The 27,176-nt window shown below is 47.6% G+C and overlaps 1 protein-coding gene across 1 annotated transcript in view; it reads left to right on the top strand.

Moving 5' to 3' along the window:
- LRRC75B (leucine rich repeat containing 75B) overlaps window positions 1–5,786 on the top strand; it is a 34,482-nt gene extending 28,696 nt beyond the window's left edge. The window contains exon 4 of the mRNA XM_007063775.4: window positions 4,160–5,786. Coding sequence (XP_007063837.2) covers window positions 4,160–4,691 — 532 coding nt within the window. The 3' untranslated portion in view covers window positions 4,692–5,786. The remainder of the gene's footprint in view (window positions 1–4,159) is intronic.
- The last annotated feature ends 21,390 nt before the right edge of the window (window positions 5,787–27,176 follow it).

Below are 27,176 nucleotides of genomic sequence, written 5' to 3'. Positions count from 1 at the left end.
AACTTTTTATTTGTTTTAAACCTGCTACCCATTAATTTCATTTGGTGGCCCCTAATTCTTATATTATGGGAACAAGTATATTATGGGAAAGTAATTATTCACTTTCTCCACACCACTCATGATTTTATATACCTCTATCATATCCCCCCCTTCTCTGAACCCTCTCCAGTTTATCAGCATCCTTGAAGCGTGGGCACCACACCTGGACACAGTATTCCAGCAGCGGTCGCACCAGTGCCCAATACAGAGGTTGTAGGGTGGGAGGTGGCTTTTGACCAGCAGCCCCCATTAATGGAACAATATGAAGGGCCTGCTCCACTTGAAGCCATGGCAGAACCGCCGCTGATTTCAGTGGGAGCAGGTTTGGGCCTTCCCAGGGAGCGGGAAGAAGGAGTCAAGGAGAGAGACCCCAGGGAGAAGGGTCCAGGATTGTGGGATGGGCTTTGCCAGTGTTCTGAATGGGGTCATGGGGAGAGCCAGGCCACTCACAATGGAGAAGAGACATTTAATGGCCCAGTGGCTTGGATGGTGCTTGTCAGACTGGCAGGCATGTCACTATCGCCTGCCTAGGCCCACTCTGCCACTGAAGGCAGAAGGCATTTTGATTTCTCCTGCCCAGGGGGCTGATCATTCTTGCCTGTGTTCCTTGCTCAGGAGAGTGTGACTTTTCTCTGCAAGATTTTGGGAGGCCATGCCAGGCCTAGGCACAGGGGAGGGATTGCTGGGGGAGCGGGGTGGCCAATAGGTGCACTGGTGCACAGTTCCAGCAGTCTTTGCCCCCCAGGGAGCCGCTCCACAGCTGGGGAAGGGGGGGGAGGGCAAATTCTTTCACACCCAGCCTGCTGCAGAGATCACAAGCGTGTGCTCCATCTCTCTATTAATGGGGCAGATCCTCCGCTGGTGCAAATGGGCATAGTGACTTCACTAGAGCTCGGTCAATCGACGCCAGCGGAAGACCTGGCCTACCACTGCCAAAGCACTGTGCTGGGGGAATGGAAAGCGTGGTGATTATGCACCTATTCTGTCTCACAAAAAGCTTTCAGGGGTTGCCTTTTTCAGGCCATTTTTACTAAGAAGTTGGGAGATAATAGAGGACCCATTTCTCTGGGAATAAGCTGGTATTTTTCTCTTCTGCTGCACAAGGATAAAAGCATTCCGGGCTCAGTCTGGGCATTACAATGCGAAGCCCGCGGTGCATGCAGTGCTATGGCTGGGCTCTGAAGCGCCCTCTGCCATAGCAGGCAGGCATAGTGCCCTCTGCCAGGATTTTACTCCCCAAAAATGACAGCCAGGGAGGGTGCATGAGCAAAACGGGCACCAAGCCCAGAACCAACTGGTGTAAATCAGCTTTTTTCCATTGTCTCTCAGAACAAGGCAGGACTCCTTCAAGCAGGTAGGGAAGAGACACCTGTGAGCAGATCACTCTGTGCTCCTCAAGGTTGAGGAGTTCCAGGTCTGGCCCTGGGAGAGAGAGAGCTCCATGCCTGGCGTGTAGCCAAGCACCTGTTAAAACAGCCGGGTATGGGGAGAGCTGTGTCAGCTTCTTGCTGCAGCTTCCACAGCATTAACCTAAACAGGCTTGTTGAAAGCAAACAAGGAGACTCCAGCACAGAAAAAGGGGTGGGGGGAGGGAGTGGACGCACCTTTGAAGCCTCTGAAATCCAGAGGGAGCCCAGAGGGCTGAAGCAAGGAAGCTCAGCGCCACTGTGAAAGACACAGGCAGGCACTGGGGGCGAGAGAATGCACTCGGACGGGGAAGAGACTGGGCTGGGCCTGAGGGAGGATGGCTAAGTGAATTCAGCCAGCAGCAGCCCTGGCTGGAGAATCAATTCTGGGAAGACAATTTGTCTGGTTGCTAAGGTCTCCTCTGGTCTTGGCTTGTTCTGGGGCGAGACAGAAGGCACCTGCTCCAGGCGGAGTGGGATCCGTGACTGATTGCTGCAGTTTGCACCGAGGGAGGCACCGGGGTTGTAATGAATGGCTGCTGCACGACTCTGTACAAGAGGGGAAGGGGAAGCCTGGCCCGTGCGAGCTCCTCACATAATATCTAGTCTTAAATTATACCCTCTTCTTCTGCCCTCACTGACCCCCATTTTACACCACTGGAGCCACTCCTAATTTACACCAGAGACTCAAACCCCATCAATCATGTTATCACTTCTGTCCAGCCCAGTGTACTTGGTGCCTCGCCCCATCCAACCCATTGAGCCTAGGAACCGTGCTCTAGGAACAGTGTGCCTGGCCCTAGCCTCGTTCAGGCAAATCAGCGTACATTTAAATCTGCTGCCCAACCAAATGCCCAGCACGGCTGAAGGATTTAAAGAGCGTCAATAAATGCCTCATCCTTGTCTGTGTTTGAGGTTTTACACAGCAGCCCCAGGCCAGATCAGATCCTCTTCCTGCGAAGATCCTCTGCCTTCCTCTGCCAATATTGTATGGCATTTTCAGTGACGGACTAAACAAATGTGATTCTTTCAGGAGAGCTGTAAAACCAGGGTTGCACCCACTTGGCGGGGGGGGGGGGGGAGGAGTATTAAATCTCACCTGGCAGTTTTCAAAAGAGTAGGGGGATTAACCCAGGGACCTGGCCAAACCCCGATACGGAGGATTATGCACTGCCCATCTAAATTCCCACCACGAGTTCAATGGCAGCTGCATTTCCATAAAGGGGCCGTTCAATTTGTGCTCCTGATTCTTCACGGCCTTGTACCTCAGTCGCTGATCCTGTACGAAGCGGGTGTTCCATACCCCCACTGGGGTAAGCAAGCAGAGAGTTGTGATGTGGTAGGTTTGACGCTCCCTTTGCACATGTGCAAATGACTCCACAAATCACCGTCAGGCCCTGGAGTATTAGGCCTCTGGGGTGGCTGTGTGATGGATGGGAGTATACACACAGTCAACCCTCCTACATACTCTTCGCGAACCTACTACACAACCAGTGGAGTCCCACAGCAGGTAACCAAGGCCATGCACATGTGTGTGTCAGGCACTTGGGGATCTTTCAGGCTGAGCGGTGCCACATGAATGTAAGATGATAATTATTGTTATTACTTCTTACTGAGTCAGCACAGCCGCTGTTGGACATTTCAGATCAGAGCTTTCCACGCTCGGCCTTCTCAGTGGGGGAGAGTTTCCCAGGGAAGTGCACAGTCACTTAAACCTAGACCAGACAAAGACGAGTAAGTGTTGAGCAGGGACTAATTCTTCATGGGCAAGGAGACGGATGGGGCGTCCTGGCAGGCCTTTTCCAGCTCATATTTCTGTGACGCCTCAGTGAGCATCCCAGAGTCCCGTGTGCCCTTTAGGTGTTGTGTAGCCATTCGTGCACATTTCTATACAGCTGCTCATGGGGGATTGTTATAGACGGAAGCACATGGGATAACAGCATCGGCTCTGGAATATGGAGCAGGGCTCTGTAGGTGGTGCGACAGCCTAAGGATTCCTGCTAGCTCCAAGAACACTGTGACCGTCCTGCCTCCTGCAAGTTGCATTTCTCTGCATCCCCATTGCTTCCTCTGAAAGCTTTGCAACAAGGTGTGCACAGGCCCTGGCCACTTCCTTGAGCACAGGCTTGCAGCGCGGTGGGGGTAGAAAGGGCTTGTTTATTCGTTGGCCCCAATTCAGCAAGGTGCCTATGAAGCACGCGAATAGTCCCATTGACTTCAGTGGGGCGGCTCCTGTGCGCCAAGTTAGAGCCATCGGGGCCCTAGGGTGGGGAAATTGCTCTACAGCAGGTGACTCCAAGGACAGCCCTGAGGCTTGGGAGCCCGCTGCACTTGATTAGGGACCCAGCAAACCCACAGACGCAGAGCAGTGCAGACCTGTCCATTTGTTAAGGGTTTTCACCGTAGTTAGGGCGAATGTGCTTTTGTAAATCAGAATCCGAGATGCAAGGATTTGAAGTTCATTAAAGTCATTTTAGAACCTGATTATTGGACATATTCCTGCCCCTCCTCCCCCACCAAAACCCACCCCATCATTCCCACGGAGCTCTGTGCAGTGGACCAGCAAGCCTGTGGCTAAGGCTGGTCAAGAGGAAATGCATGAGAGCAAGACATCTAGTCAGGGAAGTCCTGTCCAAGGAAATGTTACTTGGGTTCAGTTTCCAAGCTCCCTCCCCTCCCTGTGTCCATATTTCTAACATGCTCCCTCTCCTTAGCCTGAAGACCAGCCTGCAGAAGAAGCTGAGCCAGGACTCCATGGATTTATCGGGGATTCCCCTGACCATGCGGGATGTCCATCGCATGGCCTATTACCTACAGAATAACGGGGACAACCTCACTGCGGTGGACCTGAGCTTTACTGAGATGACCGACGACATGGTACGCCTGCTCCTGCCCTTCTTCTGGGCACTGCCCAAACTCACTCACCTCTCCCTCAACGGCAACCGGCTGACCCGAGCCACCATGAAGGAGCTGACGGACACCATGAAGGACCTGAACAAGTTCCCGTGTTTGGCCTGGATAGACCTTGGCAACAATGTGGACGTCTCCTCCATGCCCCAGCCTTTGCTGGTGGGCCTGTGCAAGCGCGTCAGCCAGCAGACCACGCTGCCTACCATCTATGAGTCCCTCGACTGCGAGGCCGAGCTGTCCAGCGGACATGAGGCCAGCTGCCAGGAGGAGGAGGGGGGCGTGGCTGAAGACAAGGACACCCCATGTGACTTCCCCCAGCAGTGCTGCGAAAGGTGATTCAGCGGCAGGCCTTAGCTGTTGGACTGACGCCGCGGCAAGGAGAGCTCAGAGTACAAACACAATGCAGAAGGCCAGCTTCACCGGCTTCCTTTGGCGCTTCTCTTGCCTTCACTGACATCCCAGACTTGCTGTGTTCTCAGTGAAAGCTTGCCTCCCCCTCCCCCACTGCCAAACCTATCACCCCCATTCCAAACAGGAAGCTGATACTCACAGCGAACCTGGCCTCGGAGCAGGATCTCATTGGAAGATGGGAAATGAGCTGTAGGATTCGGCATATTCCCCAGAGGCTATTGAGGGGAGCGGTGGGGGAGGAAAAACCTAAACAAAAAGCAATGTCTCCACGTAGGTTATTTCCTTTCTTCCTTTTCCTCCTTGTCCTGTCATTGTTGGGGCCTGAGATCTGGAGTTGTGAGATGGGAGCTCCCCCAAGGGTCGAGGTTCTGTCAGACTTTGTTGAATGCATCAGAGACTGGAGTCAGAGCCCAGCAGAGCGTGTCTTCCCCTTGAGCCTGGCTCAATTTTTATTTTCATTGTGTGATTTGTATTAATGTCCGAACAAAGGGAATTGCAATCAGAGGCCCAACAGAGTGTGCAGGCCGGGGGAGGACACGTGACATGGAATTGCAGTGTCAGGATATTTAGGGGCAGGGTATGTGTGTGCATCGGTGGGAGTGTGGCGGGGGTGTTGATTGGGGGGGAGGGGAGGGAATAGCCATTCCTTGTGGATTAACATGATCGGTTTTACAAACTGTGCTTTTGTACAAAACAAACAAATCAAACCCAAAAGACAGCAGGAAGGAAACAAGCTCACCGAAAAGTCCATTATGGTGGGGGCTAGGGGGGCGAGATGTGGCCAAGCAGCTGGGCACGACTCAAACTGTAGCAGAACGTTGGGTTGCTCCTTGTCAGACATGCCGTACATCTGACCATCTCTAGCCAGGGTTTCCTAATATTCTGGGTATGAGGGGAACGGTTGAGTCACCATTACTAGCACCATCCAGGAAACCAAACCAGCGATGCAAGATTGTTTTCCACATTGCCATGCTGTATGTGAACACAATAAACGGTTCTCCTGGGCACGAGAGTGAAGCACTAACACCGCGTGTGAGCGTCTGGATTATTTGTGCCTCTAGCTAGTAGTTCACTGGCTGCAAAATATAGCCCAGTGGTCCTGGCGCAATGCCCAGGCAGGCCAGGAGAGGCCCTGGTGGGCACTGCTTACATGAACAGCACCATTGCAATTCTCTTAGCACACTGCAGCACTTTGGTTCATACTACAGGAGAACCCAGATGCCCTGATCAGGACTAGGGCCCCGTTGTGCAAGATGCTAGTCTCTTGTCTGAACTGCTAGACAACACCGGCGCTGTTAACATCATGGAACTAATCTACAAGCTCATCTTTCACAGACCTTGAATGGCCTTTCAGCTTGTGTATGCCAGTTACTTTAACTCAGCATCATTTGGGTGTCAACCAATTTTCCCATAAACCTCAAAAGTAGTCACAGGCATCCAAGTGTAGGAACTTAATGCTCATCACCCAGAGTCTAATGATCCCTTAGATTTTGTACGTATGTCCTTAAAGCAGGCTAACGGGAGTCTATCAGGGCTGTTGATACCAGCTCGTTTGGCTGCCTGCGTAGAATCAGCATTCTGGAATACATCAATTATCCGTTTATTCAAATTCCTCTCACCCAGAGGGTGCGTAAAATCCTCTAATGCACCTCACTGTGCAATGCTGAGCCAGAGGGGAAATTTCCTCCTGATTCTAGCTGGGTTTTATACTATGAACCAGGAAATCCATGGCGGCAGCTGGTAGGTCCAACAGTTGTAGATACTCACCCCTCAGGATGGTCTTTGTCTGAGCTGTATCAGAGTGATTGTCACTCACAGGTGTACACTTGGTTGCTCAGTCACAGAAATCTGGTGTCTGCCTCTGACGATCTGGTCGGCCAGCCAGCATACAGGTGATAGCAAAATAGAGAGGGAGGCTAATGGCCCAGTAAAGATAAAGGGTGAAATCCTTTTTGCAATGAGTAGGCTTCAGTAGAAGCTGCCCCCCAGACACCTGTGGAGAATGTGGCCTACACTAGCCTTTCCCAGAGTGGAGTGTAAGAGGGGCTCTGGGGCCCACTGCAACAGGGCCCCGCAAACTGCTCAGACCCACTTCCTTCTTGTAGGCAGGCTACATTTTATTCCAAACCCATCCAGTGAAACATCACAGCTCTAACAAGAAAAGGAGTACTAGTGGCACCTTAGAGACTAACCAATTTATTTAACCTCTAACCTCTGCTTCTTTCAGCCTCTTTGCTAGGGCCCTCCGAGGAAAGGCGTTTAGGAAGGCACAGCTCTTGCTCACTCTTCATTCCAGCTCATCTAGCCCTGTCCTCTTCCTCTGTAACACCTCCTTCCAGGCAGGCTGGTCAGCTGAGGGCTAATTAGTTCCTTACCTCCCCCACCTCTCCTGATTAGCTAATTATTCAATCAGCCATTACTGGGGGGAACTAATTGAGGTGACCCTGATCGGAGTGCTGGCCCAGCTGTCAGATCGCAGTGGGTGTGACTCACTCACAGCAGAGGCTGGTGTCTTCTGGAAGGTAAGCAGACAGAGCCCACCCTGGTTATGCCTGGGCTGTGCAACTCAGAGGCATCCCCCGTGAGAGGGAGTACACTGGGCAAATTCCTGAGCTCTGTTACGCCCGTGTAGCCTCACCCACTGACACCAGCAGAGTCCCTCTGGCTTTACAAACGCTGCGGCAGAGAGCAGGGCTGAGCCTGCTCACTTCAGTGTAAGCACCGACCAGGTCCTGAGGAGAGGGGAGAGCATGCCCCTCAGAAACACCTCCATGAACCCTGGGAATGGGGAGCAGTGCAAAGCCAGGGAAAGAGGTGCTCCACGCCAGAGGGGAGAGAGGAGCTTACAGAGCGGGATACCGAAGAAGTAACAATATTGCAAATAAGATTTTAGCAACCTACCAAATTGTGTTCGGGTTCAGGCCCAGGTGAAAGCCAGCCCTTCTTGGATCCAGAGCAATTGGCCCACATCTGCTGAGTGGAACTGGTGAAGCCCGTCCCGAGGTTGCCCTCCCTTCTTTTGCACTTTCCCCTTAGCCCCAGGGGGTTTCAGTTTATAAAGCTGTATGGGTTCTCACATTGTCTAGGTTGTCAGATCCTTGGCATAGGCCTATGCTATGAAGCACCACACACACCTGTGGCTCTGTAGAAATGACGAGTAACTATTTCCAAGAGGTAACGCAGCGAGCAGCTGCAAGCACCAGCTTGTACGATTTATTTTTATACAATGTACTTCAGAGTGGAACCTGTCAAGGTATTTTTCCTACATTGAAAAGGTTGTTTATTTATATTCATTCTTCACCGCAAGTAGTTGGGAGGTATCTGTTTTTCTCCCCCGGGGAAGGAATGCTGGTTTCTTATTTTAGGGTTGCTTCTAAAGGCACCAATTCTACTTCCATTTGTTTCTTTGTATAATAAACAAGGGAGAAATACACTCATTGGTTTTGGATGCCATCTCCCTTCCTGTTCCAGTCAATCACACACATTTATCAGATATAAGAAGGAAAGTCTAGTCTGGCTCTCACAGTCTTGACTGTATCCTCTTGTCATTACAACATGCTGGGGCCAGCACAGCCATTGATTGCACTTGCTTGGGAGCCAGGTAATCTGAGCTCCGTCTAGGCAGTAAGGGATGATTCTTAACAGACAAATGGAATTTGTTTTATCGCTGTGATGAAACCAAATATTTACTCCTTGGCAGAGAACTGACAGGCCAGGCTGATGCTGCATGGAGCTAGGTAGCTATTAAAAATACGCTCTGTGCTTTGTTAGCCAGGCCAGCTCTTTGGAAAATCAGGAATGCATCAAACATCTTGACTGAAGCATGATTCGCTGAGGGATATTTTAGTGAACTACTTTGTTCTCCTTCAGGAAACTCAGAAAGGGAAACTTGCAACGAGAGACGTAGGTTAGCTATTAGGAGAAACTTTCTAATTATAAGAATAGCGAAGCGCTTGACCAGGTTACCTAGGGAGCTCATGGAATCCCCAGCATTTGGAGGTTTTAAAGAAGAGGTTAGAGAAACACCTGTCAGGGATGGTCCAGGTATGCTTGGTCCTCAGCACACAGTCTGGACTAGATGATCTCTCAGACCCTTCTAGCCCTACATTTCCATGAATCTATTAAACTGGATCAGATTCTGATCTCAGTTATGCTTGTGCAAATCCTCACTATGGCATTGTATGTTCACATGACACCCAGCTTTTGTATGTGTGTCGGGACTGGTGGAGAAAAAGTGCCTTGTGGCCCACAGAGAGGGGAGAGGCCTATTGCAGCCAGTAATCCACTCAGTCACTTCTCTGTTTAGACAGCATTGTTCCTGCCAATCCCTTCCTAATGCTCTGCCCATGCCTTGTTTCAGTGTCCTGCTGTGAACTAAACAGGGGTGTGGATACTGCAGTGATGGGAGGCGTATGAGACCCTAGATAGATTGAAACAGCATGGGCCAAATTCATGCCTGGCGTAACTCCACTAAAGTCCATGAAGTCACACAAAGATGTGGGAGGCAGGAAAGAGACAGCTGCTTCATCTCCCTTTCTGGTCCAACAGATCTGCTTCCTGGCAGGAATATAGGGTTAGCGTGGCCCCCACTTCCTTGCCCTGCACGATTGTTCTCTCTGAAACCCCACCTGTTTTCACACAGGCCAGCACCAGTTTGCTGCTGTTTCTGAAGCGATTCGAGTTCTACACTTCATCATTCCTTCCACTTCAGGAAGGGCAATGATTCCCTTTGTTCTACACCAGTTGCAGGGCCGGCTCCAGGCACCAGCGAAGGAAGCAGGTGCCTGCGGCGGCCAACAGAAAGGGGCAGCACTCCGTGAGTTATTGGGGCGGCACGTCCGGGAATTCTGCTGCAAGTCCTTCATTCCCTCTGTTCCTCTTCGGCAGCAATTCAGCGGCAGCTCAAATCGGGTTTTTTTTTCCTTTTTGTTCCCTGCGCCACTTGGGGCGGAAAAAAAGCTGGAGCCGGCCCTGACCAGTTGCCCCCTTTTTTGTGCGTTGCAGTGGCTGGAGATCCAGCCCAGGGGCTGTTAAGAATTCACAGAGGACATCACAGCACATACCAGGCCTAACGAGGGGAGGGGATAACAGGAGTGGAGGAGAGCACATCTCAGTACTTAGTGGAGTTCGGCTGGGATCTGCTCCTTGAAGACCAATGACCCCATCACACCCACCAAAACATGGACCTTGTCTGGGTGGCTTCCATTCCAAGCTCTGCCTTTAAACCTGCTGTGTCATCTGGGGCAAGTCACTTTCCCTCTCTGTGCCTCCGTTCCCCTTCCACGATTGTCCTGCCTATGTGGACTATACTCTCTTTGGAGCAGGGCCTGTCTCATGCTATATGTCTGTGCAATGCCTAGCACAACGGGATTCTGATCTCAGGAAGGGCCTCTGGGCTCTACTGTAATGCAAATAAAAATAATCGCTCCATGGCCCTCGTCACGAGTAACGCACAGCGCTCAGACTGTGGCGCACGTTTCTGTGCAACAGATATTTATAGCCACAATGCAAAAAATATTACCAAGGGACAAAATGTAGCCAATTGTGAAACAGAATGACCTGTTTTAAATGGATTCCACTGACTGTACACTAGGGCTGAGCATAGTCTAGAATTAGGGTGATTTTCCACAGGTTTTATAAAGTCCCAGAGAGCCAGCAATTGGGCTGAAGTAAAGCATGGTTACCTAGCCTGTGGTTCTTCAAGATGGAGCAGTCCAGGCAGATCCCAGGACCTGCCTTCCATTCCCACTTCTCAGAGCCCTTAGCTACCACCGACATCAAATTCCAAAGGAATTGAGGGTATGTCTGCCCTACAGCTGCTACAGCAGCAAAGCTGAGTCCTACATCCCTGGAAGGGGGTTTTAAGACACTGTAGTTAATCCACCTCTCCAAAAGGCAGTAGCTAGGTTGACAGAAGTATTCTTCCATCAACCTAACTGTATCTACAGTGCGGGTTAGGCTGACCTAACTACCCCACACAGGGTGCAAAATTTCTCACAACCATGAGTAATGTAGCTAGGTTGATCTAATTTTTAGGTGTAGACTAGGCCTCAGGGATGGGTGTAACTGCTCCATCTTTTATGCCCTTGTCTAGGAGCCTGAAGAGGCAAAGAGCAAAAGTATGGCCCCAACTGGGCATTGCTATTCAAAAGTCTCTGGTCCTGCACATCCAGTGTGGAATCCATACTGGCACATACTCCAAGAAGAATATAAGATCTGATCTTCCCCTGGTATTTCAGTCCTCTATAATTGATGCTGTGAATGACCTGTTTCCTGAGGCAGAATATATTCCAAAGGTACACCACGGTTTAAAGGATAATTGCCAAGGAACTGTTCAGGGTTTGGAAGGGGGAATCTTTGTGAGCCCAATGCTCAGACAGAGGCTTCTCTTTCACAGCATCCCAGCGTGACATTGGAGGCCTCAAACTAGCATTTGCAGCGGATGTCGAAAATAGGATTTTGGGAGCTTGTGTCCTAAACTAGACAGAGAATTTGAAAACTGAGCTTCTCGTGTTAAATTAACTGTTGGTAAATGGAACAAAAAAAATCTAGCTGGCAACATTTCAACCTCTTAAGTAATCAAATGTCCAGGCTTTGTTGGTATTTTCCCCATTTGCCTGTGTACCAATGCAATAGCAACATGGTATGACGGGATCTATTATCCTGTCTCCAATAGAACAAAGACACTTAACATGTAGGGGTCGGATTCATGCTACCAAATGACCCCTCTGTCTGTTGGGAAACATGCAGAGGGGAGGAGAAATGTGACAGGGCAGCCTGCCATTATATATAGTAACTGAGGAGGGAGGCAGAGAGTCACACAGAATAAGTTAGGGATGGAAGAGACAGACAGAAAACATCCAGTCCATCCTTCTGCCAGGGCAGAACTCTTCCCCTGCCAGTACATCTGCCAGCACTTTGTCTAGTCCAGAGAGCAATGAGGCCCTCCAGCACTTGCAAGCCATGCAGATAGGCTTTCACCAATTCCCTTGGAAGCCTAAGCCACAGCCTAATGCACTGTCTTGGCTTTTTTCCTGCTATTTACCCTACGTTTCCCTTTCAGCCTTAGATTATTTAGGGTGGAACATGCAGGCATCAACTCTCTCCATGGTTCACGTTTACACCATTCCAGTATTTCTATATGCTTCTATTCCCTGCTCTTCACCTCTGCTGTGCTTCCGCTTTTCCATTCTATTGTGTTTGGCCTGCGGCAGACACATTCCTCCACAGGCCAAATACAAGAGAATGAAAATTCAACAAAACGCCTCATCCTAAATGACTAGCCAAGATGCGTTCTATGTAGATTAATGCCTTATTTCAACCATCCACCTTACACGTTTCACCAGGCACAGAGGGCAAAATCCCAGGGGCCCTTACTCAGATGAACCTCCAATGGTTACAATTCCCATCAGCTTCAGGTTTGCCTGAAGGAGGATTTGACCCATATTGAACGGATGGACATTAGACTTTACCTACATGTCTCCCTTTCTACCCTTGGAACCTGTCACATGTTTGCCACAGCCCCTTCTATCATCGGCATGTTACTACTGTCGGAGGAAGAAACAGGAGGCCCTGCAGCAATGTAGTCGCTGTCCAGGGCTGTGCCCTGCCCCAGTGAAGTCACAGAACTCCTTGGCATCTCCGCCCAGAAGCAGGGCTCTGCTCTCGCTCCATCACCGGGGTCTGTTTCATTGAGACAAGCGCTTGATGCACGTGCCCCCTTTGCAACCCGTGGTTGTCACCCTGGCAGAAGTGATACTGCTGCATCTGGTTCTGCGAGGCCTTTACGTGACTCCATGGCACTTGCAGCTGGCCCCAACTCCTGCCAGAGCAGTACTCTGTCCAGGAAAGCATGGCTGTGCAAGCAGACCCCACTAAGATGCCCACAGCAGGTCTGTTAGAAACCCATTTTCCTTGGGATTTCAGGCTTGGATGTAAATATTTATGCTTTGCGCAGTGCACTCATCCCTGGTTGGAGAAAGGATGGCTGCATATGCAGCTCACTCAGTCCCTGGAGGGAGAGCTATCGAGGCTATTTGCTCGGTCCCTGAAAGACATATTTTGAGTCACTGAACTGCAACCCCTGCAGCCTATTAAGTAGCAAGTTTTGATAGACTGTGAAGGGAGATCTGCCTGATCCACCTTGCTGGAAAGTCAGTGACTGCAATGTGAGGCCTAAAGAGAAGCGGGTAGGGAAGATTTCTCAGGGGTCCAACACACACACAGAAGCAACGGTAAAGGTTGCAAAATCCAGAACTCCCCTCCCCATTAAATCTCTACACTGTCAAATTGGTGCCATGGCCCCCTCCCAGTTTACACATTCCACCTTTTATGTTTCTATGTCAGATCTGTGCTTCTCATTTTACCCAGGAGATTGGGGGGTGGGGTTGAATTATCTTGCCAAATGAATGCAATTCATGAAGAAAGGGAGATGCAGAATAGCAAAGGGAACAGGGGAACAAAGACTTCGGGCCAGACTGCTGATACACTGCCAGAGAGACATAAACCCTCACAGCCAGGCTGCTTATTTGAAAGCCTCCAGAGCATGAATTATAAGCCTAACCTCTGATCTCCTACGTGTGTTTCAGGCCCTGCATCATACCAATTCTTTGTTCTGATTCTGACATCGGCTCTTGTATACAGAATCTAGCCCAGGGCAGACGCAATGCCCCAGGCCTATGCAAAATGAGTTTAAGTTTGGGTCTGAAGCCATCACTGTATGCACATTATAAATAGCATCCCAGCAACTGTTATCAGCCTTCTTGGCATTCTCAGCAAAGGGCCAATAGCTGAAGGGGTAAGAAGATGCTCTCAATGATCGGTGATGTCTTTTGCATCGCTAATTACTATGATTTTCTAGTCTCTTGGTATCATTTGCCAGTTCATCCCAATGCCATCAGGCCAGGTGCATTTGCTGGGTTTCTGGATTTACCAATTTAAAATAAAAAAAAATAAAAAAAAAAACCTAAAAAAACCAGGACTTTACCATCCAAACCCATGGAAAGATCCTTTTAAAGGGGGCTCTCAGGAGAGTGACAGATGACTTTTGTCAGCTCTTTTTCTCTCCAGGAGTCCTACCCTGCAAAACTGAACACCCTGTCCCACACAAAACAGGAAATAAGTCACGATGAACCAAACCTAGAACTCTGTGTCATGATGAGACACCATAAACATGCACTGCCATGGTACAGAGAGCAGGCAGGATGCAGAGCCTGGCCCTGTGGTATCTCACTGAATGCAGCAGACATTCTGATAACCCAGTGAACCATTTTTCTGATACAAGATAATAACAAGCAGTTTCCCAAAGAGAGAAAAGACAGGCATTCAGGCTAGTTTATCCAAATAACTGATTTGTGTTAACCTAAGCTAGCAAAGCTTCTTGTGTCTGAACTGGTGGTGTCCTCACTAGGGCACCAGCATGGGGATCTCACTGCACCCTTCCTGGTAATTATATATGATGCTCTCTGGGCTTGCTTAGAGGGGTGTTTAGTAGCCACTCCTCCAGATCAATGTGAAACACAGCACCAGAGTGGAGGAAGGGGTAGAGATGCAGGATGGCAGACTCCACAGGAAAGCAAGGTTTGTATGTCCTTACCATGACTTGCAGGTTAGTCCCCCTGTTTAAGTGCTGGCTAGAAAGCATCTCTTGCTCATCCTTAGTGGGAAAGATCCCTTACAGCAGTGGTGAACAGCAAGTCTGAACTCCATGCAACTCCTGGAAATCCTTGGCTTTCAGGGCAGAGAGAAAGGCAGCAAACTGTAATCAGCAGTTTTATAAACCGACGTTCCATTTATTTTCTGTAATTACAACTTGTCTGTTTTAAATAAGAAGGGAAAATAAAACTTCTAGAATCCCCTCCCTCAATAAGCACCCTGTGATCTCCTCACTCTGCCCGCTGGTGACCGGGGATAACAGCACCAATGGCCGGCTGACATGTAGATTATTCAGTTCCTGAATGGAAACGCAGTTGAGAGGTACAGATCACAATCCTACGATGATTATAATTTCCACCAACCTCCACACTTGGAGGTTTCTGGGTGCCTTGTGTGTTGAGGGTCAAATTCAGAGTTCGTGACTCTCCAATGCCTGCACTGGAGTAGAACCATGGCAAATTTGGTCCATTAACTAATTAAAAGCTTAAGCAAAATAAAGCAACGCATCCTAAGAGATACCTAGAAAAGGCCCTACCTCCCCACATATCTATTGCCTCTCTTCCCAAACTCCTACGTCCTTCCACCACACCCAAACCCAGTCACTAGCAAGATGCAAATAAACAAAACTCCGCTCTGAGTGACACCGCTCCATCCTAAACCGGACGGGACTGAGTCCTATTTACCTTAGGTCATGTCTACATACACAGCTGGGCCACTGCAGTGCGTGTGGTGAAGCTGCTCAGCAAAACCACCTCTGCGAGCGGCAGCTCTCCCCCTGACAGCGCTGTGCACATGGGCACTTATGCCAGCGTAACTTAATTCATTCAGAGGGCTGGTTTATACACACACCCCTGAGTGACGTAACTTATGCTGGCATAAACCGTAGCATATACATAGCCTGAGATACTTCTCTGACCCTGGTTATGGTAGCACTGGAATACATTGTGGTTGTTAATGTATTTAGCCTCACAACACTCCTGTGGGATAGGGCAGTGCTATTAGCCCCATTTTTCAGTGTGCCACACAGGGGTTAAGTGACTTGCCTAAGGTCCCACAGGAAGCCTGGGGCCAAGCAGGAACTTGAAGGCAGGTCTCCCAAGTCCTAGGTTAGTGCCCTAACCATTGGCTAATTCTTCCTCGCTAGAGTCAGCTGCTGGATTCAGTTGTAATCAGGACCATCACTCGTCTTACAGGTGATATTTCCTCTGCCCCCACCTCCATACCAAAGACCTAACTAAGTTAGCCAAAGTTTCAGGATTGCTGAGCTAGGCAGGAAGGGGAAGGAAGGTAATGGGTGTGTACCCATCTCTACGAAGAACCTACTCATCTCTCTCCAACCATTCTTCTTTACCCGCTGGAACTGCTGGCATTTTCATCTCTCACTCTCATGCTTTGTGAATCAGCTATTAAAAAGCATGATGGGAAACAGAGTAAACAAGCCCCCTTTTGCATGAGCCAAACAACATTGAAGGAGTCATTTAATTCCATCTGCTCAGAGATTCAATTGTAGCCCTCACTGTGTTACATTAAACACACACCCACCCACCCACCCCCCTCTGGGACCATCACGTTCCCTCCCAGCCACCTGGCCTTCCAATGGAAACACACCTGTACTTTCAGAGAACTGCTAGCTAGGCTATCAACTGCAGAGCAGCTGCTTCTTTTGGGGAAGCCCCCGTGTCTCTGCTCAGTGGAAGCCAGAGCGCCAGGGGAAGGCCTGGCTCCAAGTGTTGTACCTCAAAAAGGAGGGTGCTGTGGAAGTTCAGAACCCGAACGCCAGTGACTGAAGCCCAGCTTTCTAAAGACTAAAGGGACTTTAGACTTGGAATATGCAGCTGCTGCAAATCATTTCAGGCCATGTTGCACCTGCCCATTGCTACTGTGCTTTACTCAGACATACAGGTATATAGCAGATGCCAAAGCGTGCACGGGCAGGGTGCTACATGCACATAGTTACTTTGCAGCACCAGGGCTCCTGGCCAGTTAGGATATTGGCACTAGCAGCACCTACCCTCTAAAGCAACTTCACATTTTCATGGCTAGTCCGTACAGCTCCTCGAAGGAGGCATAAGCATGATGTGTCGGGGTGGAGAGCCAGGTGTGTGGGGCAGATACCAGCGGTGGGGAGGCTGTTGTGTTTGCCACATCCCCCTACACATTTCTGCAGCTGAGGCTTGAACCAGAGCTCAGGGCCCTGAGGCTGTAACAACACTGAGTGAGCTACAGCTGCAGTAGGTGAACTAGAAGGGAGCTCTGTTCCAGCCAAGCCAGAAGGACAAAGCAGTCCCATTCCTGACTCCCTCTGAGGCCCCTTCTGCCTCATTTGACTTCTCTGTGAAATGGGAATAATTGTACCTGGTTATGTCACAGGGGCCTTGTAGGAGGATTAGTTAGATGGTTAACTGTTGTTCAGTCTTTTATACAGTATCCTTTAGACAGTAGCTGACCGTGGGCTGATGGCTGGGCCTGGCAGACGGAATTTAGTTAACTGCACCGCTCTTCTAAGAACACATGAGACTCCCTGAAGAAGGGGCCTGTTTACTTGTGATGCAGCTGAAAAGCAAGTTATGGCAAACAAAATGAACAAACACTGTTCCCACACTCCTCCCTTGTAATGATGTGTAAGGAAAAGAAAGAGCAGCTGGTTGGCCTGCAGGCTATGTTAGATTCTGAAATGCTAGGTTAATTTCACAATGAGCAAACCTCAAAGCAAAGCCTCCAAGTTATCTCTGCATTATCATCTAAGCAGCTCAAATGTTTTTGGGGCCACTAGGTCTAAATTGCTAGTAAGGTGGCCTTGATCTAAGTTGGATTGAACTCAGATATTCTAACATCTACTAGCCACCATGACCACTGGAAGGGCACTCAACCCTCATCTACATCCCCAGAAGCAAAGGACAAAGTCCCAGGAAACTCAGCAGGCACCTAAATCTCTAGGAAGCGGTCAGTGCCCAGTGGGAATCTCTTCTCGTTTGAATGCTTTAAAGCATTCAACACACTTCAAATCAGAAAAGTATTGGCGCAAGAAGCGGCCTGAGTTCCCTTTCTGGAAGGTTGCCTGCTTCTGCTACAATGCCTGGCAGGTCGTGTGAGTAGTTTATGCCTAGGAATCATCAGACCTCTTGAATGAAAGGTTATAAACCAACTAACCCTCTGATCAGTCTTCAATTTCATCTGGTTAGAGTAATGTTTATAGTGCTCATCACCTTGGTATTGGAGCAGCTTGCAAACTTTGATGTATTTATCCTCACAGCAGCCTCAGGAGGGAGTGCAGTGCTATCATCACAGATGGGGAATAAAGCACAGTGACATGTGATTTACCAAAAGTCACACAGGAAGTCTATGATAGAGGTAGGGACAGAACCCTGATCTCCTGATTTCTAGTCTTGCATCTTTCCCATGAGACTATCCTTCTTCTATTTACACCCTTTCCAGCCTCTCCCAGATAAGAGACCGAAATCCTTCACTAGCGGAACAGGACTCTGCAACAGGATTGGATCAATCAGTAGCCAGCACCTAGTTAATATCCAGCTACTGCTGGAATCTCTTTCACAAAGTTTACTCTTTCTTTTTTTCACTTGCCAACAATTTTCAAAACTAAGGGAGAGAAAAGCAAAAAGAGGTAAGACAATAAATCAAAGGAAGAGTAGATCTGATGTATATTAACAAAACTGCCCAACAAGGAAGATTAATGGCTGTTTCAGGGGAACTTGACTAATCAGACCAAGTGGCAAGAAGAGGTAAGTAAAGCGACAAGAGAAGCAACAGACCCTTTTTTAAAACTGAGCTTTAGACATCCAGCAAGGTGGCCTGGATATCCTGAAAGGTGTCAGCCCTAACAGCCCTCTGACCAGTAGCCTACTCTAGAAGGGGACCTTCATTCCAACCACTATGCTAGCAATTAACATTCAATGATGTAAATTACCACATCTTGAAAGTCAGTGTTTTGGCAATGAGTAGTGTTATAGTGATGGTCCAATGGTTAGGGCACTAGCCTGGGACCCCTGAGACTGGGGTTCAATTCCCTGCTCTGCCACTGTCTTCCTGTGACACCCTGGGCAAGTCATCTCATGTCTGTGCCTCAGTTCTCCATTTCTAAGAAGAGGATCATAATATTTCTCTGCCTCACATGGGCTTTGAGAAAAAAAAATCTGTTAAAGGTGGTGAGATGCTCAGATAGCATAATAGGGGCCATAAGAGTATGACACAAAATAATCTGTTAGACATTATAACCCCATCTAATTGGCCTACCCACCCAATCTGGAAGCAGATCAATATTAAAAATGAGTGCTTGTATCTCCTCAGGAAACATTGACTTTCCCCCTAATGTGCCCTTTGCCACTCCACCATACAGCCTCTTTGACCCTCACTTTCACTGGGGTTAGGTGGAATCAAATAAATCTTTACTGAAGATTGCAAAATTTCTGAGCAGGGACTTTTTCAGTTTGTGGGTGCTATTAAAATACAAAAAATAAATAAAGGCTTGATCTACCCCAACTTAACTCATTGTGGCAGCAGGCGTTGGTAGAGACAGGCAAATCACAGCGTATAGTGCTTTATCCTGTTAACACTGGAGGTTTGCATTGGTGCAGCTACATTAGAGTCTGGCTACTGAGCCGAAGCCAGGGGAAATCATCACCGCAGACAGCGTGTTTTAAGCCCCAAGGCAAGGTAAAGTGAAAAAACTAATTAAATGCTCAGTGCGTACAATCCAATAGCAGCAGCAGCAGCAGCAAAGTGCTCTCCTGTGATTCTCTTAGCTTCCCTCAACGCACACATGCAACTTACAAAACCCCCTTTATCAGCCAGGGCTGCAAAATTCTCCATCTAATTACTGATGCTGGAAACCTCCACTCTTCATGGAATCCTATTTGAGAACATTTCTGCTGAGCGGGAGAAGGCTGCACAATGCCAGCTTGTGCAAGGATTTGGCCATGAGCCAGGGCTAATAATCTCTCTGCAGCAGGAACAGGCAATGAATACACAAAAATAAAGACTTCTCTCATTAGAATGTAAAAAGCAGGTAGACAAAAAACCCTGAACGTCATGCACAATATACCCTCCTCAGCTTCCATGTCAGTGGAGTGAAGAGTGAAGAACAGTGAAGAGAAGAACATTTGTGGAGCACGACTGAGTACAAGTGTGGCAGGTGGTGTAAGATGCAGGATCATAGACTTTCAGGCGGGGGGTGTGCACTTTGCGAGGAGGGCTGTGTATTACACAGGCATGTGTATGGATGGGAGTGGGAAAGGAATGAGACATGCACAGTTTTGAGAGCACTAGGCTGTAAATATCCAGAAGAGAGTGAAAATTCCCTTCAGAGCAATCAGCCTCAGCTTTCAGGTTGACTTGCAGCTGGTCCACATCTGGGTCAATGAGGAAGAAACATCAAGTGCTTTGCAAAAGTTGCACTGAAAATTGAAAATTCCCCACCATACAACCTTTTGCTCTTTGTTGTTCAAAACCTCCATCATTTGTGCCCCAGAGCTGAGCCCCCTATTCGATTCTAGAAGCCTGGATGAGTTTCTGCTCAAGCCTCCTCCCCACACCACCTTATATCCAGTTGCAGCTGCCCGCGTTTCAGCCTCTATGGCCCACAGATTGCTACGTCAGTATAATCCATGTGGACTCATCCCTTTGGTACCTGTTGAAACTTCATACCAATAATATGGCCTATTCCTGACATCAGGAATTATGTGGGGAATTTACTCAGAGCCTATGGAACAGGAAAACTTATCAGCCAGCACTGATGAAAAGCCACAGACAACGGTAAGAATGAAAAGAAATACAAAAGCCTGAGATGAAAGCAGAGGAGACTAAAATACTGCTCAGCAATCCTATCTATAGCATAAAAACCTCATGTGAATCTAATCATTTAATTTTTTCAAGTTACTGAACCAGAAAAAACATGCACTAAATGCCAGAGCACACATGCCTGGGGAACAGAGCCTGGCCATGAATCAAGTAACAGCATCTGGAGGTCAAACAAACAGCAGCTGCAGAGACAAGCTGTGCTTAGGGAAAACGAGTGCTCACTCTCTCTAGCGCTCTTCTGGAAAGCCAAGTGGTTAGCATGCTAGAGTTTCTAATGGACTTCAAGGGCTTTAGAGGAGCAAGCTTAATCTTTATTTAAAATGGGGAGAAGAACTACACATAAGGTTTGCATTACTGCTTTGTTAAGTTTTTAATGGGAAAATATTTTCTCTTTCTGTGCATACGGATGAGGTGGTAGGAGAATACAGAAGGTAAGAATGGGACCCCAAGCATGCTTGTATTTCCTTAAGGGGAGAGTGGGCTACAAAGTTTAACAGATCTCAATCCTGCTATAATTCATTATTGATGACCTCACTTTTTAGGATGGCTTTTAGTAAACAGTACAAGCTGCCACAACCACAGTTTGGGAAAAAGTACCAAGCTGTATTTTTTAAATTACTTAAAAATGATTTGACCTGGAAACACATTTATTCTGGCAATCCAGAGATCTTCTCCTGGGTTAGTGTCCTAGAACACTTTGCAATTTGTTCAAGCAGAAACCAAAATAAACTTTTCTAAAGTGATAAAAAAATACACCCAACCATACTTATTGGGAGTGGTTAAAGCTGCCCCACTCCACTACCTTACCTACAATGTCACACCCTTCTAAGAAGACATTTGTTAGACACGTATGTTAACCCCCATTCCAGGCATGCTTTTCAACCCTAGGTTAGCATGCAAACTAGATCTGGTAGATGGTTTCAAGTTTTCAATGAAAGTAACAGAGCTGGTCAACACCTGTCCCATAAAAAAAAGTTTCACCATTTTCCAACCAGCTCTTTAAACTCTTTCCACACAGGCCAGCCAGGCTGTTTTTATAAACCGGTTTTGCTGTAATTCTGTGCATTTAAACAGCTTTGTGGCTAGTGAAGATGAGGCCTGGATGCGAGACCAGAGGGAAAAGAATAGGTGAAACTGAATTACTGGGTGAAGCTTCAAGAGAAAAGATCTGCACCCGCTCACTAGCCCTGCAGAGATGTGAGGCTCTTGAATCACACACAGGGGTTCCTGGGTTCACCTGATGGTGAGAGGGAATTTCTGAAATTCAAGCTTGTTTTCTGGATGGAGACTCTATTGTGTGTATGGATTTGAGCTCAGAAAAATCCATTCCTTGCTTTTCTTTTCTTTTCAATGTTGATCAGATTAGGATAGATAGGTACACACCCAGCGCTGGATTCCTCGCTTGTTTAGCTTTTTTGGCCACAGAGCCACCTAGTGGCTGGCCAATCATTTGTCAGAATGAAGACATGATGAATTGCATTGCCATTAACAGATACACAGTAGCACATACATCATCACACCTTTACCTAGGAAAGACTTTAGTGCCTAATTAACCCTCTGACTTCCTATCAGTGACTAACATCTCTGCTGATCAATGAAACATACTCTAGGCTTGGCTGAGGGCCCAGGAAGGTCCCAATCTGTCCCCATTCTAATTACCTTTATCGGATTTTCCTTTTGGCCTTTTTTTTTTTTTTGCCATTCCCCAACAACCTCTTGCAAATCATCAACTTCACCACCCATGACCTGCCCCCAACTTGAACTCTTCCTAGAATCACAGCACAAAACCTTCTTCAGACAACTTAAAACCCAGAAACTTGTTAAAAGGCAATCCTGATAAGTAGCATTTTGAGCATGTCAGGCCAGACAGTTGGGGAGATCTACCAGAGTCCCAAATATTTCTGCCTAAAGGAGCTGCTGCAAGTCATAAAGGCTGGGAGTCCCAATGTAAACTTATCTGTTGTCACAAAGCTGTCCTTGATTTTCCCTCTCCTTTCTAGAAGAGGCTTCAACCTCAGACAAACTATTGAAGAACAAAACGCAAGGTGAGAGGACCTTTCACCTCTAGTTCCATCTTTCATTCCAAGAGCCAGATTTGCAGAAGTGCTCAGCACCTACCATACTGAGCCTGCTTTCAAAAAAAAGCCAGTCAGTAAGTGCCCACCCTCCAACTGACTTCCCTTTTCTAAGACTGTCACTGTGGCACCATTCAAAAGTACTAAGTTCACCAAAAAGGAAGGGGAGCAAAATTTTGATTGGCAGAGAAAAAGTACGGGCCTTTGAGATTCATTGTAAAATTATGTCTTGGTTAGCCTGACTGCTAGTAAATTGATAGTAGTGTTAGCTTCTCCTGGAGATCAGAGGGAAACTAAAAAGAGGCCGGACCAAGATTACTTAAAAGGGCTTTATACGTGAAGAGAAACATTTACCTTGAAACTACTTGATACTAGCCAACTTGTCTCATCTGGGATCAAATGAAGCAACGGACACCCCGCTGGGATACAGCCAGTTGTCACCTCCTCGAGGGCACACCCTTCCTTAGCCGCATCAGGGAAGCTGCCATTCTTTCAGTTAAAATAGGAATTCCTACTCACTCTCAATTCAGGCATTAGCTCGGCACTGCAGCCTGTATGAAATTACTTCATTATAAGGCAACCTGCTGACTCAGCACTAAGCTAAGGCTTTCAGCAGCTGTTTACCTTAGAAAGAGAAAGGCAGTTCCAGAAGTCGAGGAGTACCTGCCATGCCGGTTAGGTGTGACAGACTACCGAACCTCCTGCTGCCTTATTTCATCCATTGACAATAGCATATGTCACACCACGATATTCCAGCTCCATGGTGCAAGGGCTCTGACTAGTCGAGCCTCCCAGACACCGGTCTGAAGAGTTCACAAACCAAGAGCCAGAGTCAGCTAAGAGACTAAAATGAAAGGACAAAATGAGCCTGCTCTGTGATAACATCTGTCACATAAAGAAAAGGAGGACTTGTGGCACCTTAGAGACTAACCAATTTATTTGAGCATAAGCTTTCGTGAGCTACAGCTCACTTCATCGGACGCATACATCTGTCACATGCAGATCATAAGCCTGTTGGGGCAGATGCCATTTTTTCATTCTGTTTGTACAGTACCCGGCACAATGGGATCCTGGTCTATGACTAGAGCCTTTAGGTGCTATAGTAATGCAAATAAATACTTACAAATCAGCTGCATTCTCAGATGTAGCCTTCCAACAGCCACACGCAATGCCAGCGTGGCTGAATCCATCCAAGATGTGTATTGGTAAGATGTCTCTAGGCTGGCTCAACACCACCTCACTTTCACCTATGAATAAACTTCACTATCCAAGGCATAGGATCCTTCCCTTTATTAAAACCCCAGAGTTAGCATGCTGTTAAATATTCAGCATGGCTGCCCTGCTATAAAAAGCATGAATCTAAATTAAATTGCACTTTTTAAAATTTACAATCTTCCTGTGAGGATTGTCTCTGTGAAACTCAGGACTTTGTTGCTAAGGGAAGCTATGAAGGCAGCAGATGGCCTCTCCTCCACAATAAAACTATTATCGCTGAGGTGGATTACTAAACCGCTTTTAAAAAAAGGGAAATAGCTGCATCATCCACCTCTGATCAGGAAGGCCACTGCCAGTGAACACACTGGTGCAGTTTTACCCTACAGAGTTGTAAGCAGAACTTTCAAAAATCAAAAGGGAGTGTGTTCCAACCAACTGGTGGCGAAATTTTGAGGGCATTAGGATTGTATGCAAATTAAGATTCTTTGCTTTGACTGTGGAGTCTATATTTACACCACCCCAGTCTGTGACGTGGAAGTGTTTGAGGCAGATGGCAAATTCCTTTAAATGCCCTTTTAAAAAATACTGCTTTCAAAGAGTAAATTATATTTTAATATCAGATGGGGTAGCCATGTTAGTCTGTATCCACAAAAACAACGTGGAGTCCGATAGCACCTTAAAGTTTTATTTGGGCATAAGCTTTCGTGGGTAAAAAAACCACTTCTTCAAATGCATGGAGTGAAAATTACAGATACAAGCATAAATATACTGGCACATGAAGAGAAGGGTGTTACCTTACAAGTGGAGAACGAGTGATGACAAGGCCAGTTCAGTCAGGGTGGATGTGGTCCACTCCCAATAATTGATGTCAACACCGACAGAGGGAAAATTGCTTTTGTAGTGAGCCAGCCACTCCCAGTCCATATTCAAGCCCAAATTAATGGTGTTAAGTTTGCAAATGAATTGTTCATTGGCCTTGTCATCACTAGTTCTCCACTTGTAAGGTAACTGAATGCATCCGATGAAGTGAGCTGTAGCTCACAAAAGCTTATGTTCAAATAAATTTGTTAGTCTCTGAGGTGCCACAAGTCCTCCTTTTCTTTTTGCGGATACAGACTAACACGGCTGCTACTCTGAAACCTGTCATCAAAGATTGTGAAGTGCTTTGAGATCTACTAGGGTATTATTACCACCACTGGGTTTGGATGTAGAATAATGGTTTTTTTTTTTTTTTTTTTTACACAACCCCCCCCCCCCGCCCCAATTCACCAAACTTTATGACACTGTTGTCATGCATGTGTGGACAAACCAAACCATACTACTGAATCCTTTAACACCTCTGATCTTTATAACATTGTTTACCACCTTATACCAAGTTACATCTCCAGTTATATCTCCAGTTTCTACATCTGTAACCAGGAACCCAGAGAAGGACAAGTCCTGCGAGAATTGTTATTCTGAGAGAACATGGTGCAGCAGGAATGGTCCAAACCTAAAAGTGCATGTCCCACATGCAGTGGGTTAATATGTACATACAAACTATGAAATAGGTATTCACACTACATAGTCATGGACAGTCAGAGAAAGTATTTAGTAATTTAAATAACCTGCCTGCCATTGTGGCAAAGCATTGTGCTGTGGAAAAGCAACAAACTCTACACATTGTGTCTGAAGGATCAAGTGCTTTCTGAAGGAACTTTTCAAGATACACAGAACATATCAAAAAAAAAAAAAAAAAAGGAGGACTTGTGGCACCTTAGAGACTAACAAATTTATCTGAGCATAAGCTTTTGTGAGCTACAGCTTACTTCATCAGATGCAGAAGTGAGCTGTAGCTCACGAAAGCTGATGCTCCAATAAATTGGTTAGTCTCTAAGGTGCCACAAGTCCTCCTTTTCTTTTTGCGAATACAGACTAACACGGCTGCTACGCTGAAACAGAACATATCTAGTTTCCACAATGCTTAAAGTGTCTGAAAAAGAGGGGGCGGGGGGAGTCTGTCAGTCCCCAAGGAAATTTTTTCAAGCACTTTATCTAGACCAGGGTTGGCAAACTTTTTGGCCCGAGGGCCACATCTGGGAACAGACATTGTATGGCAGGCCATGAACGCTCACAAAATTGGGGTTGGGGTGCGAACAGAAATAAGGAATTCATGGTGTGGGAGGGGGATCCGGAGGTGGGGGGTGAGGGCTCTAGGGTGGGGCTGAGGGGTTTGAGGTGCAGGAAGGTGTTCCAGGCTGGGATCAAGGGGTTGGGAGGGGGAATCAGGGCTGGGGCAGTGGTGCAGGGAGAGGCTTGGGGGTGCAGGCTCCAGGCGGCGCTTACCTCAAGCGGCTTCCAGAAGCAGCGGCATGTCTCCTCTCCAGCTCCTACGTGGAGGTGAGGCCAGGTGGCTCTGCACCCTGCCCTATCTGAAGGCACAGCCCCTGCAGCTCCCGGTCAATAGGAGCTGTAGGGGTGGCACTTGGGGTGGGGGCAGCATGCAGAGTCGAGCCCCCTGGCTGCCTCTACACATAGGAGCTGGAGGGGGGCCATGCTGCTGCTTCCGGGAGCCATGTGGAACGGCCCCTGACCCTGCTGCCTGGCTGGAGCGCCAGAGTGGGGCAAGCCCCAGACCTTGCTACCCAGTGGGAGCTCGAGGGCTGGATTAAAACTGCTGGCAGGCCATAGTTTGCCCACCCCTGATCTAGACAATTAGGAATTTTTGTAGACCTATTACATCATAAAAGCATCCAATTTTTAACTCATGGACCTATTTACTGGGTGGTTGGTTGGTTGTTTTTTTAAAAAGGCAAATGAATAAAATCAAATCCATCCTGTGAGTTTGGGATATTGGGATCTGGGGGATGCAGTGGGATTGGCAACATCTGGGGTGCACGAGATCCAATGGGGTTGGGGCTCTCTCTGGGTATGTCTACACTGCACGTGGAAGTGAACCTCTGACCCTGGGTAGACCAGCTCAAGCTAGAATGCTAAAAACAGTGGTGTGGATATTGCAGCTTGGGCATCAGCTCAGGTTCTCAAGTGCACCTGACCCCAGCGTCTGAGCTAGGGTGGCTAGTCTGAGTCTTGGCCAGAGCCACGACATCCACTATTTTCACTGATTATCACTACAAAAGTTTTTTTCCTCCTGCTAATAGCCCTCCTTAATTGATTAGTCTTGTTACTGTTGATATGGCAACACCCATTTTTTCATGTTCTCTGTGTGTGTGTGTGTGTGTATATCTATCTTCCTACTGTATTTTCCACTGCATGCATCTGATGAAGTGGGTTTTAGCCCACGAAAGCTTATGCCCAAATAAATTTTAGTCTCCAAGGTGCCACAAGGACTCTTTTTGTTTTGGCTGACACAGACTAACACAGCTACCACTCTGAAACCTAAGCAAGGACAGTCTTTCCTTTTAAACTCTCCAGATACACCAATCAATATTTCAGTAAAGTGAATTGGAGGGAACTATAAAATTATGCTGACTGACAAACCTTTCATATTTGCAAAGTCAGAAGCTATGCTTATGCTATTTGTGTCTTTGAAAAGAAAACTCAGGTTCTGGATGCATTCTCATAATATGTAAGATGCAAGGCTCTATTTTTAGTTTGGCCCTTTCTCTGAATGTAGTGTAATATTTTTGGCAGCAAATCCTCAGCCATCCAG

This window comes from Chelonia mydas, chromosome 15, assembly GCF_015237465.2.
Source record: "Chelonia mydas isolate rCheMyd1 chromosome 15, rCheMyd1.pri.v2, whole genome shotgun sequence".
NCBI classification, from domain to species: domain Eukaryota; kingdom Metazoa; phylum Chordata; order Testudines; family Cheloniidae; genus Chelonia; species Chelonia mydas.
The sequence above is the reverse complement of the archived record's forward strand: the minus strand, read 5'-3'. Positions and strand labels throughout refer to the sequence as shown.